This window comes from Astatotilapia calliptera, chromosome 13 (genome assembly GCF_900246225.1).
Source record: "Astatotilapia calliptera chromosome 13, fAstCal1.2, whole genome shotgun sequence".
NCBI lineage: Eukaryota > Metazoa > Chordata > Actinopteri > Cichliformes > Cichlidae > Astatotilapia > Astatotilapia calliptera.
This window is the reverse complement of record NC_039314.1, coordinates 14,764,669-14,780,627: the sequence shown is the minus strand read 5'-3', so window position 1 is coordinate 14,780,627 and position 15,959 is coordinate 14,764,669. Positions and strand designations below refer to the sequence as shown.

General features: G+C 42.4%; 1 protein-coding gene across 2 annotated transcripts in view; it reads right to left on the bottom strand.

The window, feature by feature from the left end:
* marchf8 (membrane-associated ring finger (C3HC4) 8) overlaps positions 1–15,959 on the bottom strand; it is a 93,562-nt gene that overhangs the window by 7,817 nt on the left and 69,786 nt on the right. The window contains exons 4-6 of one of the 2 annotated variants that reach the window (XM_026190772.1): positions 9,345–9,424; positions 8,024–8,953; positions 1,478–1,658 (exon numbers count right to left, since the gene is read on the bottom strand). In XM_026190772.1, the coding sequence (XP_026046557.1) occupies positions 1,478–1,658; positions 8,024–8,953; positions 9,345–9,424 (1,191 nt within the window). The remainder of the gene's footprint in view (positions 1–1,477; positions 1,659–8,023; positions 8,954–9,344; positions 9,425–15,959) is intronic. The other variant, XM_026190771.1, reaches the window with a different exon arrangement.

The window sequence follows — 15,959 nt, the reverse complement described above, 5'->3', positions numbered from 1 at the left end:
GGTGAAGGTGGCATCATCCATCTTTTATATACAGTTTTTGTTTGAAACACTAAAATCAGGGTGGTAGCCTCCTTGTGGTTAGAAACAAGTGGTTGCCCAGAGGTTTATCAAGTAACACCTTTAACTTCTGGGCGAAGAACTGTTGACAAGGCAACTCGTCTCCCAACAATCACGATCTGACTCAGGCTGACTGCAATCACAGGCTGGTGAAGGTTTGCAAATCACTGCTGTATTATTTATAATCTGAGTCGGTCTGCATGGATGAGCGCAACTCGCCTGAATCTGATCACTTAGCAGCGGACTCGACTGGTTGCATTCTGGCTATACTCCTGTATAACATCGAGACGCTGTTTGTGGAGGAATTTCTGTTTCAGATCTAAGCAATTTCGTGTTTGAATTTCTGTGTATGTAGACAGCAGCAGATTTGGTTAATTGCCGTATTAATACATATAGATTGCATGCAATAGGCAGCTTGATCCCATGCTTATTGGAGTTTTATCACTTCGAAGATGGCAACTGATTGCAACTGGTTGCCGACCTGGTCCCCGTCTTCAGAGCAGCCATTTCGACAGCCACAAGTTCATTGCACACAATCGCAATAAATTTTGGTTGTGCTGCAGTCTTCACCTACTGTTTTTCCCAGATGTGAAAGTACCATAAAGGCCTTTTTTATTCAGCTCCTGTCAGCAAAATCCAGTGTTACACAATGCTTCCTGGCAGGGTTAATGAGATAGAGAAGAGCATGGCATGCAGCATCCAGGTGATATACCCTGCTACCTGCCAGGAAGCTCAGATAACTGTGGAGCACCTGGTCAATCATTGGCTGCACTAAAATAAATGCCAGAAATCTGCCCAGCACTAAAAAGAAATCACATGATATCTGTACTGTCAGATAGCTTTGTGTAGCTTTCCCAAACATCCAAATCCATAATAATGAATTCAGTGATGAATAATTGCAGGGTCACTTTAATAAGACGCGGGTGTTGCCGAACAACATGACATCAAGCACTCTTTAATAAAAACTTTCATACTGACAACAACATCCGCCTCTCATCTCAAATTTCCTTGTGCACTCACACATGAACAACTTCAATATTCACCCATGGGATTCGGAAGCTATTAACAGCAGAGCATTTGTTTAAGGCCTTTTGTGCAGCTAATGAAGGGTGGAGGAATTTTAATTAGAGTGTCCTGCTATCTTCAGGCCACAGTGATTGATAAGAGCCTTTCAGGAACGTGGACTGCCTCTAAACCACTGAAAGGGATCACAACCACCCGGACAAGTGGTTTGCTTATGAAAATGGCTTATTGTGCTCTTGTGTCTGCACGACAAGACTGGAGATAGTTTTTTGGTATTTTTCGCTTCACAACAAAGGAGTGATGTGAGCTAAGTTAGGACGCAGAGACAAGACTGTGACTTTAATAACTGAGGCTGAACTGCTTAACAGCCAAATATGCACACACCTAACCAGCTTACCTTCCGCAGTGGTTTGAGTTTAGTCTCCATGATGAACTCGTATTTACACAGCTCACAGCAACGAGTGTCAGAGCTCTTGATCCACTGCTGTAGACAGGACTGGTGGACAAAGCGCAAGCTCCCTGTGCAGTGGCATGGTGTGATCAGAGGGCTCTCGTCATCCCCTTCGCAGTGACAAATCCTGCGGGAGGCAGAGAATACAGTCAACACTAAGCTACAGGCTAGACAGCTAGTAACAGGAGCAAGATGGGAGAGAGGGGAAAGATCAAAACGGGAAAAGTTGGCAGGCGAAGGCGACACACTGAGAAAACTTGGGAGTTGTGTAATATAAGACTGCACGTCAGCAAAGCTGGAGTAGCATCGCCAAGAGCACAATATGCAACTGATTTTTCCACACCTACAACAGCTTTAGGTAAACAGGTGAGAATATGATTTCACAAACAGAGAAAACAAAATTAACACCCTTGTCACAGCAGAGAATTCATGTCCCACATGAGTAAACCCAGTAAAGACAAACTAAATAGATTCATTTGCAAGTCCAAACAACATTTTGAGAAACTCATCTCCTGCGTTTTTTGTGTTTCCGTGCAAAACTGAACACTTTTAATGTCATTTCGCTCTGTAGCTGTACAGCACTGAGTTTCATTGTCAGACAAGAGGTAATAAATGTTATAAATATGTGAGTTTTTTAATTACTGTAATACAGTCCATGACAAATACGTCTGTTTGTGTATCGCTGCAATGCTGCAATGCACTGCTACGAACGCTGATGAAGGCTGACGTGCCTTGGAGTTGTTGCACTTTTAACACCTAACAAATGTTGGCCAAAAAATAACCACATGAACACGATATTCGTTAAAAATACTACAGGAAGCAGCTATATTCTCTTTAACAGGTGTTTGTGATGCTGTGTCCAGTCCCCGTAGATGCCTGGAAAGCCTCGAGTACAGACACCGACAGCTGGAACATTCGATTAGGCGTCTGTTGCCTCTAATGACTGCTGGACAGTCTGTTGTCAGTGAGAGGAACCAATCACTTTTCCAATAGACTGACTTGAAGGAGTCCACCACTCCAACATCACACACATCAGATGCTATCTGATAGGATGGAGGATGTATGGAGGAGTATGTTTGTCCGAATCTTTCCACTCAGTGAAAGGCAGATTGATGGGCAGTCTGAGCAAATCCAGACTATGTGGACACTTTCACCTGCACGATAGTCAGGATCTGTCAGTTTTAGTGGTGAGAGGAGGTTACATCACACGCCATGCCTTACTTGAGAAAGTAGAAAATTATTATGATCTTAGACTTCAATGTCAGGACATCGACTTTGTTGTGGTTTTTCAGATTACAGTCCTCAGTGAATAACCAATAAGCACCAAAATCAGGCTGCTTGTTAGACCACAACATGACATTGATTAAAAGCCGGACTGATGTCTTTCTCTAGACTACCAGGGTGCCTGATAAAGGGGTTAAAGGTGTTGTAGCTTAAAAAGCAAATAATACCTTAAATGGGTACAGAATACACAAAGCAGGGCACATGTTCTATTAATCTATTTTTCAAATACATTTTGTTCCCTACAGATTTCACAGGCAGTAAGATCAATAATCCAGGAACGTCTTCTGTGATGCTTTCTTCTCCTGAGTGGGTAGCGAGGAGCAATGGCATGTCTTTATGGGCTGGAAGATGCAAGCAAACAAAGCGTGGCGAAGACGAGGTGGAGGAGGAGGAGGCGGAGAGAGCCGGGTGTTCAGATGGGATTGTCTTTATCCTGGTTCATGGAAGGATAACAACATGAAGGAACACATGCACGCCCACGTATGCGTTCACACATGTTAGAAAAGGGAGCACACGAGATGACGTCTATTTCAAGACTTTGCTGAACTGGCCAGTGTTACAAGATTAAAAGAAAAAGTGAACAAAGGTGGATAAAAATAGGTCATATCCAAAGGTTCTTAAGCAGAGGAGGTGGAAGAAGTGGAATAAGGCCTGGGGGATTAAAGGAAAGGCGAGACACAATCGACATCACTAGAATAAGTTTTTTGTTGTTGTTGTTTTTGATTATGGATAGACTGCTTTGTTTGTGTTCATCTGCATGCATAACGAGATGATGAACTGCAGATTCTCATCCCACACATACTGTATTTCTATTTCAATTTAAAAAAAGAAAAGCCAGAGGAAGTAGATCATTTGGTGCTTATATCAACGATTTCTGTCTGCTGAAATAAACAGATCTGACAAATTATTCTTCTTATGTGGGAGGAGATAACCACAGAAAAATCCCAACACCTCCGCATGGAGTTGCGGTGGAAATGCAGCGATCGGTAAACAACATGAGCGGATGAGGGCGGAGGAATCTTTCACTGAGACATTCAGGGAACTTTCACCTGATTCCACAACAGGCTGAACCGCCTCGGCGGGACGCAAGAAATCTCACAAATAAAGCACGCAACATTCACCTTCGTCATTTAACACGAGGCGCATCCATATATTCCAACAGATTAACATAATAACCCAGGCGTGGAAATTCACAGGTAAATTAACTTTTTGTCAGCAGCGGCACATTCCGTGCACTCTTAGGACGTTAAAATTAAATTTGCATCACTTGCGTCCACAACACACCCTGTTTGACGGTAGTTTTAAGATGGCAGAGGCGCCGTACGAGTATGACAACATTAAAATGTGAGAAGCAAACAGAGTCAGGAAATCACAAGCCCCAGAAGCTGAGAAGGAAACAAGCTCAAATGCCTGCCGAAGCGTTCGCTTTCTTCCTGTTCCTCTTTTTTTTTTTTTGCTTCCTTATAATTTTCTCTGGTGGCATGAAGCCAGTCTTTTGCACTCCACACTCCCTCGATGTGTTGCTTAAACACTGCCCTCCCTCCATTTATTCCTCATTCTGCCCTCATCCAAAAAAGTATGTGTATGAGAAGACACCACTAATCTGTCTTCTCTTGCTTTTCTGCTGAATAGATTTTCCTGTGGAAGATATGTGCGGCATCTGAAGTATTTGCCTCTCAGACTCTTTTCAGTCTGCGCAGTTTAAGCGCTGCCAGAGACATGCTGATCAATTCAGTGGCTTTAGTAGCTAAGCAATCTCTCTCTGTCTCCTTTTATTTTTCTTTCTCCTTTCTTGTCTCTGATCATTTAAGCGGGTACTCGTTTGTCTTTGCATGAGCACGCTTGCCTTCAAAGAGAATATTAAATTTGCTGAGGAGACATTTAACTGTTGGAGGAAGGTTAAGGAATTACACAGACCCTAGCTGTTTTATGCTGTCAGATTTAAAAGCTTAAAAGCTACCCTGTAATGCTGTTTTTTTGAACATTAGAGCCACTGCGGCTCAATGTTATTTGAATTTCCTGCAAATTAAAAGCTGAGTCATTAAATCCTACATTTAGTTGATTATGGAATAACTAAAACTTTTGATAATTTTTTTTTTAAATCGATGCCAACTATTTGAAAATCATTGCATGTTCTTGCCTAATCCACAAATATGCATTCAGTAATGCATATGTATCAAAGTAAAGAAACAAAAACTGGAGAAAATATAAACTTGAGTACAATTTCTGTGATTTAGTTAGGAGGTTGTTCATGGTTAAGGAAAAAAAAAAAAGGGGGGGGGGGGTTCAGGCCCATCTGAAAAGGTCACTGTGCTCCCTCGGCTGAATTCTGCCGACACACTTTCAAAGCTGTAAGTGAAATTAAATCCTACAATTTGGTAATGAAAAGGTTGTACACCCACATCACAGATATCGCAGCAACAACCAAGCGCTGGGAGCTTAGTGCACCTGCAGCAAACGCCGCAGCGACCGAGAAGGACTGAATTTGGAGTACACACCCCTCATTTAAAGCCTGATCAAAAACTGCACACAAACAGAAATGTGTTGACAAGATTTTGTGCTCACACTCTGTGACTCCCTACTGTTCTGATGTGTGTGTCTTTATGTCTCTTATTTTGTAAACTATGCTACCAAAAACAGATATTTTTGCACTTCTGTATCTGAATGAGAATCAGATTTATTGACTAAGTACTCGTACACATACAAGGAATTGGGCTCCAGCTGTTTCTTTGCTCTCAGTGCACGCAACAACAGACAACACTGAAAACAACATAGCATAGAAAATAACAACACATGAAGCTTATTTATGGTGCAGAGTGTGAGTATACTGGAAAAAAGTTTGGATTAAATAAGGGACGGATAACTAGTTACTACATGTATGACCTCTTTACCTGCAATACATTTAAAACTCATCTCAAACGATGGCTAAAAGGGGATCAGATTAGTGATCGTTAATTTTACAAATAACATCAATCATCTTTAATGTTGTAAGTTTTTATATTTACTTGTTCTGTTTTTTTGCTATGAGATGTTATGCTGTAATTTGATGTATTTGTTGTCTGGACTACATTGTTTGACATTGTCTGACGGTCTGCTTAATTCCTTGTTTACTGTTTTTTGTCTGACCTGCCAGCGACTACAGATGAAAAGCAGCCTTTTGGATAAATCTGGCATATTTACACTGATATGCTCATTAATATGCACAGCCCCTTTCAAATAAACAAATTCAAATGAAAAAAATATGCATATGATTGCACACGGGTTCACAATGTGGTTCAAAGTAGTTTGTTAATGCTTTTATGAATTTGTGTACCTGTAAAGGTGAACCATGCGGTTACGACTATACAGGATAGCCTCCTGTTGTGCTTGCATGCTTAAGCAAGTTATTATTAATTTGAAAAACCACACATCTTTCTTTGATTAGAATTTTGTGAACACATGTGACAACATCTGGCCAGAACCTTTCGAAGTGGAGTTTGCGTGTTGTCCGCGTGTCTGTGTGGATTTTCTCTGGGAACTTCCGACTTCCTCCCACAGTCCAAAGACACGTGCTTACCTGGTTAAAGTGTAATTCTAAATTGCCCATAGATATGTCTTTCTCTTGTACTAGCGCTGAGACAGATGCAACCTGTCCATCCAACTCTTGCCCTACAGGACAGGCTCCAGACCACAAGATGTATTTATTTATTTATTTATTTATATCTGGAATAAAAATGGTTTTCAAGTGAGAAAGGTGAATTTTCAAGTCAAATGCTTCCTTGTCAAGCTTGGTTCCCTGAGCCAGCAAACATACAAATGCAATCAATAGGAATGTTTGAATTCTTTGAAGGAATAAGCTTTTTATGACAAAGCAAATCCGGCCATTTTGTAATGCGTCTAGATGAGAAACACTTATCTGCTTGGTGACATTTCTAATGAGGAAGTGAAGCAACTCCCTTCACACAGCTGACTTTCAGCCACTACTCTCTGAACTGCTGACAATAAAGGAGTTTGATAATAATTAACCAACTAGTCACCTGTGAAACAAACAACCTCCCACACATACTTTTCATAGGTGAGGTCAGCATTAGAGCTGCGCTCACGTTTTAAGCCACCTGACAGAGAACTGGAATAACGTGTTTGTGTGTGCGTGTGTGTGTGTGTGTGTGTGTGCAGTCAGACTATCCAGGCTATTTGAAGCCAATAATCTGCCTTTTGATCTCTGGCCTTCACTTTGCCACTTCTAAGCTGGTGTTTCTCCATCGGCCCACAGCTGACATGTAAATCTGGAAAGCAGTAGATGCACACACCAGAGCCAAAGTGACAACAAACAGAGTCATATATAATTCAAAATCCTTTAGATCTCATTAATCCAGTGAAGTGCTGCCACGCTTCGTATCGACAGCAGGAGTTAAGGCTCAAAATTCCCGTTCTTGGCAACCAGCAAGATCTACTCATCTGCAGAGACCTCGCAGCCATGACCTGGTCTGTAAGAAAGTTACTCACAATGTGTCTTTATAATAAGAACTGGCTCTGGCAGTAAGACGGCATCCAATTGGTCATGTGACAAAGACTGATGGTGGACCCAGACACGGGCTATTTATTGTTCTCTGTTCCACTAGTTCTCAGACATATACTCTGTTCCTCTGTGCTATTAAATTTTCTATGCTAACCTCTGCCCTTCTATCAATTCCATAATAGTCCTATTGCCCTCTATTCCTACTGCAAAGCCTCAGGCTTATGAGCCAAAATCAATCAGATTTTTTTTTTTTTTGCAGCCTATATACGACACTTTACTGCCTCATCGATCTAACAAATGAAAAAATATTTTAAAAACACAGCTTGGCAGCACAATGAAAAACACAGCAGAACATTGAGATAACAGTGAAGTGAAATTAGATGGTATGAAATTACTTTACGGCACATTTGTGTCACACACAAAAGGGTTGAATTGGAACAGCTGAGGAGGAGGTGGACAGTGTTGTGGTGTGTGGAAATTAAAGCATCTACGTGTCAGGTTCTTCTGAGTAACTGCTCGACTCTGAGCAGGGATTTAGACTACAAATACCACAACGAGATATTTTCTGGGTATACAGGCTATGGGATGAGAAGCTCTCCACTACTCCACAGGGCTCTGGGATTCACTGCCACGTCACGGTACAGGGGTGGTCTGGGCTTTACGTCACAGGAAGGGTGGGTGTGGATTACGCCGTCCAGACAGTCACCCACCTGCAGCAGTCCCCGGATAGAGAATAAGGTGACAGTGGCCCCGTTTTCTCTGACAAAGGGGATGGACAGCAGTCCAGATCGCTGTCTCCTTCCATATAGCACACTGGAGCTAGAAGTCCAACTGATGCAGCCACTCTCACCAATTTTGGAGATGCTGGTTGACCCGTTTCTTTTGAAGTAGGACTGGGCTGGTCTTCCTCAAACACATCGTCATCTCCCACTAAATCCTCAGAGGGCAAGCCTGACTCGCTACCTTCCAGCAGGGCACTGGAGGACTTGATGTGGAGGTGGGAGGCGTAGCTGCCCAGGTCTGAGCATTGCAGGCTGGCTGATGTAGAGGATCGAGAGAAGGGAAGGAGGAGACGAAGAAAATTGGAGCTTGGGGAGTTATGGGGGTGGTGGTGGGTGTTGGAATGAGGAGCGGTGAGGACACCGTGATCAGTTGGGAGACAACTGGCGGGCGCTATGCCCAACATGTACTTGTAGTTGTTGGTGAAGGAGGGAACGAGGTGGGGCTGGGCGCGCGTTGAGAAGCCAGGATTTGGGATCTGTTGTGTGGGCGTTGCAGCCAGCTTGCAGTTGAGTTTGTGAGCCCTTCGATCCAAGTCAGGAGGCTGAGCGGGCTCGAGCTTCAGCTCCAACTCTCCCTCAGAGCACGTGCGATCTATAAACTGCAGACCTCGGCAAAGACTGTCCACACGCTGGCCGACGTCATTCAGAGACACCGAAAACCTGAGCGAGTTGTTGGAACGGATGCTGACGGAGGACGGACGCAGCAGAGAGAGCCAGTCTCGCTGTTTGGCGTGTTTGGAAGCAGGTAGGACGTCTGTGCAGAGGGTGGTCACTGAAACATCTCCTGAACCCTGACAAGTTTTACCCTTAGAACTCAAAAGAACCACCGCTGTCTGCTTCTGAGTGTCCTGATCCTGACTGATGATGTGATTGTGCGTGTTTGTGTGTGAAAAAGGAGCACGCAACAGACAACAGCGGTAGAGGACAACAGGAAAAGGTAGGGGGAAAGACAAAAAAGAGAAATGGAAGAGACATCATGCATTTAAAAATAAAGGAGTTTGAAAAATAGGATATATAAACACCGGATGATTAATGTTACCGTTAACTCCATTTAGCAGCAGCTTGCAACTAAGGCTGCTCCCAGCAGTGACATTGTGCCACTCAGGGGTAAAAGTTAAGCCAACATCACCCACTGATAAGCAACTTCATCACTGATAGACTGATAAATAAAGTTCATTTACTGCACGCAGGTGTTCATATCAACCTGGACAAATATAATTTCTTGGCATGAATTCAGACTGGAAGGTACCTGCAGATGTCCTGGCTAGACGGGGAAACTGACGTCCTCGAGAAACTGCACGGAGCGTTGACTGAAGTCGGGCTTCCAGCCTGAGAAACAAAGCACACGCAGAACAAAAGGCAGTTTAGGACAGAGAGTACAGGCACGTGAACATGAAACCCTACAGTTAAATAAATACTGCATCAATCAACAGGCGATTGTATTTTCCGTGGTGGCGGCCGTGGCTCCGCGTGGTGAGGAATTATCAGCGCCAGCGCCCATCAGCACATTTGTGTGATCTTTACACAAAGAGAGAAAGCATGTTGTGTACTGATGCACAAGATGATAGAGAGGGGAAAAACAATGCTGCCAGTTAATCTGTCTAGTTTAAGGTGAAATCTGCAAAAAAAGAAAAATAATATCAACAGGCGGCTGCGAAGAGAGAAGTGCTGATGAGACCGATCGAGAGTTAAGAAGAACGAGGCGGCGAGCGAGGCACGGCTGGGGGACGTGAGGCTGCAGATTAATGCTCAGCTTCTACAGAGAATAATTTTTAAACACGTGCACTGCAGGTGCAAGGCTGTTAGAATGAAAACACCTTCAGCATCATCAAGGCTTTCACCAATATTTATTTTACAAACATATGAAGATTACTTTTTCCTCAGATTTTTTTTTATGACAACTTGGGTTTTACTTGCAAAATATTCTCTTATGTCTCACAGGATAATAAATCTAATTGATCAGATGATCATCCTGGTAGATCATTCAACTATTTTAGTGCACTTAACCAATTCAGGTGTATGAGACGAGTTGAAGCCTTTCCCAGGAGTCATAGGGGGACACCAAGGACAGGTCGCCGGCTTGGCTAATTCACAAATCACTCATAATTCACACCCAGGGTCAATTTAGAATCACAAATTATTTACTACATCATATTTTATTATTATGCAGCGTCACTTGGGTGTTCCAAAAACGTTCACTTAGATGAGTTCATCTGTGAGACGAGACACAAACTGTGTGGCTCCTTTTAAATAAGTAGAACTGCTCTCAATCATTTCGTTGTATCAGACCACACTGAAGCCTTTGAAACCCTCTTTTTCACCTCTGTTGTTTTTAAGCTTCACATTCAACATAAATGTGATCTTTTCATCCCACTTTCAACCAGAACAGGATTGAGTATATTCCCTCAAATACAGATAATATTCCCTAAAGTCTCCCATATTGACAGGTTCAGACAGGATACATAACAAATGAGATCAGACAGTGTTTGGGTTGCTAACATAAAGACATGGGGGGGAGGGCCTGGTAATTTCAGCAAGAAACTAATTACCTATTGATTTAATTTCTAACTAAAGGAAAGTTTATAGCTCACGGCCGGACACCAATCAATAGAAAATTCAATTTCCAGCCATGCCCTTTCATCCTGTTTATCTGTCTGTGCATGAGCAGCACCGCTTATTTTTCCCCACTTGCACACAAAAGCACTTAAACACGCTGTCCTCCTGTTTCACGTCACTGTTCTTCCACTGCTTACTCAGGGATGTAATTTACTTAAATCTTTTATTTCCTCTGTTTCTTGTTTAATTTGACTCTTATTTTAAACAGCTCGTGTTCAAGGTCACCGTTTGGTGCTCTGGCAGCAGTCTGGCCAATAAATGTAAAATGAAAAGACAGAAGTGGATGAGAGACAACAATTAAAGCGTTATTATTTAGCAGACAGTACCACAATAAACTACAAAAACCGAAAGCTACTCAAATGAAACTCAAGAAACGCCGAGTTTACCTGAAGCATCGTGGGAAATACGAATATGGGCTGACCAATGAAGCAGATAGGGATCTTTATTAGTTACGTTCTGTGCAACTCGGCAAATAGATAACTCACTGCGTCTTTGAGCGTTCAGACAATAACGTAGTTGAGGTAATAATGATTAACTTCCCGTTAAAACCCTGCATGACTCCATAGTCCTATTAAACAGCTGCTCTTTCTTAACAGCTCTCTCTTGTGAGGACCTGCTTTGATGAGTAAATAACTGCCTCCGTTTAACATATAACAAAAAACGCTGGAGGCAATGATACTTCAATAACTGCTGAAAACTGGTTTTTGGCACCACCGACAGTTGTCGCACTTTGAAACCTCTAAACTGTGAAAGGAAGCAGATTCGCGCTTAAACGTATCCATTCAGTTATGGTTCTCTGACTCTGATGTGCTAATTAGATATAATCCAGCCTCACTTCACATTCACCCTAATGAACACCTGTTTATTTTATTGTGAGTGCTGAAAAAAACTCATATTATTATAATAACCACTAATTTAACCTCTCTCCTCAAGCACCACCGCCCTCCACGCACTCTCACGCCACGCATAAATTATTCACTTTTGTATTTGTTGCACTCTCTCTTATCCCTGAAACACCTTATTACTCGCATGTCATTACCTCTGCCTCCTTCCTTCTTCGATAGCCTTAACCTGCACAGACGTAGCCATTGGGGCCTTTTCAAGTAGAACCTTTAAAATCTAACAGGAGCAATGAATCACTGGCTCCCATTGAGAAACTCCTAACGAAGCTGGCAAGAATCAAAAGTTCACTGTTGACCTTTAAAACTGTACAAACCTAACCCGAGGTGTCAAAGTTTGTAACCAAAAAAATACGGGTAGTCTAATCTGAAGCTTAACAATTATTAACATATCAATTTGATCATGAGTGAGGTTTTTTTTTATTGTGACGCACAATATGCAGTTCAGACCAGTTAAACTTGAAATGTTTTGTCAAACTTTGATTTCCCAGGACAAAAATGAACTTTACCGAAAGTGTTTGACATTTTGGAAAATAAGTTTATTATCTTTTTTGCCCGTGGTTCAGATGAGAAGATCGATACAATTATAAAAGGTCTGCGCGTTATACGTGAAGCTGCAGCCAGCAGGTGATTAACTCGGCCTCGGCTTTTGTTTATAACCTTCGTGGAGGTTAATCATAAAACTGATGAATATTACAGCTGAGATACGTTCTCATGCAGCCCTGCGCAAACATTTGATAAAATCCATTTTTAATCAAGAGCTTCTTTAATCCATCTACAACGACCGCAGTTTATACTTCTATAGTTTTCTCTGGCTCACTCACTCGCTTCTTCGTGGCTGTTGCAAGGTCATGCTGCTAATATAAAGTGGGGCCTCCAGCTGTGCAATTTATATCCCAGCAATATACAATACACTTATGTGTCATTACATGCAGTGCGCTGATACCCACAAAGCTGAATAGGCTGATGGGTTTGTGCTGTGCCGCAAATGCTTGCGTATCCAACCACCACCATCAGATATAAGAAACCTCAAACACGAGATGAGTAGCCTAGTTACATTAATCATACACACGCATACTAAATAATCACCAAAGTATGACACCAAAGCAATCCTCCCTAAAATCTAATGCTGTCAGATTTGGTGTTATTTTTTATTTTTTTGAGAAGCTACAAACTCATTAGAGCTTTAATAAGGGTGATTTGGTAGCAGCAGGTTATGCAGGAGGCAGCAGGAAAGCTGATGGACTTGATTGGCCAATCATTTTTCTGGCACTCGAGACTATCTTAAATCTTGCCTATCCATCTGTTTCAATGGGCCCTCATGTGAGCTTGCAAAAAAATGGCAATCAGTGCAGTTTATTCAAGTCTTGGACAGGCTTCAAAGTGGCAGCACCAAGCTCTGAAAACGAGAGAATACACTCCGTTTTAAATTGAATATCACCATCCCTGCCTTTGTTTACTATAAATGACTTGTGATGAAGGAGAAACTACCCACTCACTCACACCACAGTTATCATCTCGTGCCGTATTAATGCTGTACCAGTTGAAAGTAGATTTACTGCAGTGAGCAACAGAAGCATCCTCAGTGATCTAACCTGGGATGATGAGGCGTTTACTGTCAACATCAGACACCATCTCCCCGGCAACCCAGTCCCGGTTGATCAGACCCCAGTAGCAATTATCCAGGGATCTGCCTTCTTAATCCAAAGCCACCTTGTTTCTTTCTCTGAGGCTTCAGTAGCTCATCTAATTGACTTCCTCTAATCCTGTCCGACGATGCTCAGCAATGCAAAAGCTTTGCAGAGCAAATCCTACCTCCTTCAGCAGCTTTGCCTTTAGGATGGCTCACTTCTGGTACTCGGCACACGGCCTCTCTGCCAGTTCCAGCCTGCTCAATACCACATGCCAGTCACTGGCAGTGCTGAAGAGGCCAAATAAAACTTCAAACTGTAGATGAGGTTTCTCTCCAGCCCTTTGGTCTTTGGCTAATGGTGGCCCATGAGGGCTAGGGGTACACTATTAGTGGTCATGATGAACAATAGTGTCCATCTCCAAAGGCAAGGTGTCCAGGAAGGAGTTCTTTCCAAAGCAAAGGGGACTGGAAGGTGTCTCACTCCTGCTGCAGACATGGAGGTTTGCTGGACTGACTAGGACATCATACACAGCTTGAACCAAGAACCTCAACCAGTCGCACTCTTGTTTCCACGTTAGACCATCAGGCAGACCTCACATCGATGCTAGTTTAATTTATGACACTAAGAAGTCAAATACTTCTGTTTCAAGCCATAATTGTGACCTAAATGTCAAAATAATTATGCTAACTAATACTGATAAATTCTGCTAACGCAGCTGTCTAATGACTTTTGAGACCAATTTTCCCTAAATAATGTTTTTGACTAATAAACCTGCACTTTGGGCTCCTTAGTGTGTACTTCTTTAGTGTGGCTGTGTGAAAGTACCTGCCAAAACGTTTTCACAACCGTGCCATGTCTAGATGACAACGTAAACATGTTTTTTAAACAAAACTGCTCAACATTTTTTTGTTCCAGCTTCTGAAGCACAAGGAACTCTAAGAGCGCCGGGTTTTCCATGCAGACTAAAGCTTCCTGACGTGGTTTGTGGCAGTGAAGCACATGTAACGTGACATCTACACAGTGTGTGGAAATATGTAGATCAACTAGTAATGCAGCTTCATGTTTGTGCATCGGCTTTCTGTCAGACGAAAACTTCTGTTGTTTTTTTCCTTCTCATCTGTGCGTTTTTTTTTTTTAAATCTTGATGGATGTTTTTTTAAGCATATCCCATCTCGCTGATAAATTCTCTTTGAGCATTCGACCTACGCATGCCTCCATCACTGCCGTTCGACATGCTGTTGGTTTTTTGGACTGTATGCAAGTGCATTTCCATAGCTTCTGTTTTGGTTGAGTTCCTATAATCCTTCTCTGTACGTAGCCTGAGAGCTAACAGATATAAATTATCATCATCAAACAGTCTTTGCATTAATTTATATTTATTTTTCAGGCCAAAAACACCCAAACCAAAAACAAGCAAGATTCAGTTAACTAGAAAGAAAAAAAGCTGAAGACTAAACCATCATAGAAATTATGATAGCAGGAGATCTAAACAGCAGACAACATGAGCCACTTCTGTGACAGCCTCTCAGATAAAGTTCATTTCCATTGCTGTTTATATTATTTGTGCCCACCCTCCACAGGTGTCATTTTACAGCATTCAGTCATTTTTCAGGGACCAGGCCCTGCTTCAGCAGAAACGCTCAGAAATAAGTAATGTGCCAGATTGAACACAAAAACTATGTGCTCATTTTTATCAAAATAGTAGCTTGGCTCAGTGCCTTGTTTTGACTTTGTGGTCTGCCAAGCTGAACAGACCAACAGAGAGGCTCTTCTAGTGATCAGAGGTGCAGATTCAGGTTGGATGTTGCAGCTGCAGAGCCTAAAACTCAAAAACTGCAGCAGCTTGAATTCTAGAGCACCACCAGATGTTTGGCCGACTATAAGCGGCAGCCCACTGAGCTGTGAGTCGCTGCTTTGTGTCTTTATGAGGACTGTAATACTATAATTCCTTCCCAAACAGTGTAGGAGGCATCACACAGCACCCTGGCACTGTGCTAAAGAGAGAAAGGGCTACAGCTAAGCCTCCTGACCTCACTGAGTGGAAAAATCAACTCACGCCAAATCAGGAGGCAATCCTCAGCCTACATCAGAAAAGCCCGTGTTTTTTCAGACAAGTTTATCACCGATAATGGTTAAATTTAACAAAGAAATGTTGATTATCTCCCCTCAACACTGCCTTTCTTTCACGATTCTCAGGCTCGGCTTGATGGAAGAAAGGACTCAATGAACAAACAAGCACCGGGGACAAGTGAGATGATGAGTTTATGGTCGTGGATACGCGTATACCTTCATATCCACGACCACACAGCTCAGCGCCCCTCAATGACAAGTTCACTGATGGAGGCAATATCACCTTTATGAAACAAATGAGCCCCCGGCCATATTTGGCTGCTTGTTTTCCTGTCATCGTATAAATCTCTCTCTCCCGGTGTGTGTATTCCTTGTGACAGGTATTCCAGGGGGAGCAACAGGATAGCTAGAAATAAGATTTATTTCTGAGTCATCTTCAGAAAAGCTGTTCGATTAAAGAAAACAGCAATAAATAAATAAATAAATAAATAAATAAATAAATACTGGGAAAGCCAAAAAGGCCAAACGCATCCCTGCCAGGTTATCCGTGTAAAACGAGAGCAGGTGCTTTAAAAAAATGAACGAATGCTTTAGATGTTGTAGCATTCGGATTATTCTGGCTGTATGACTGTGTCGAGCTGGGGA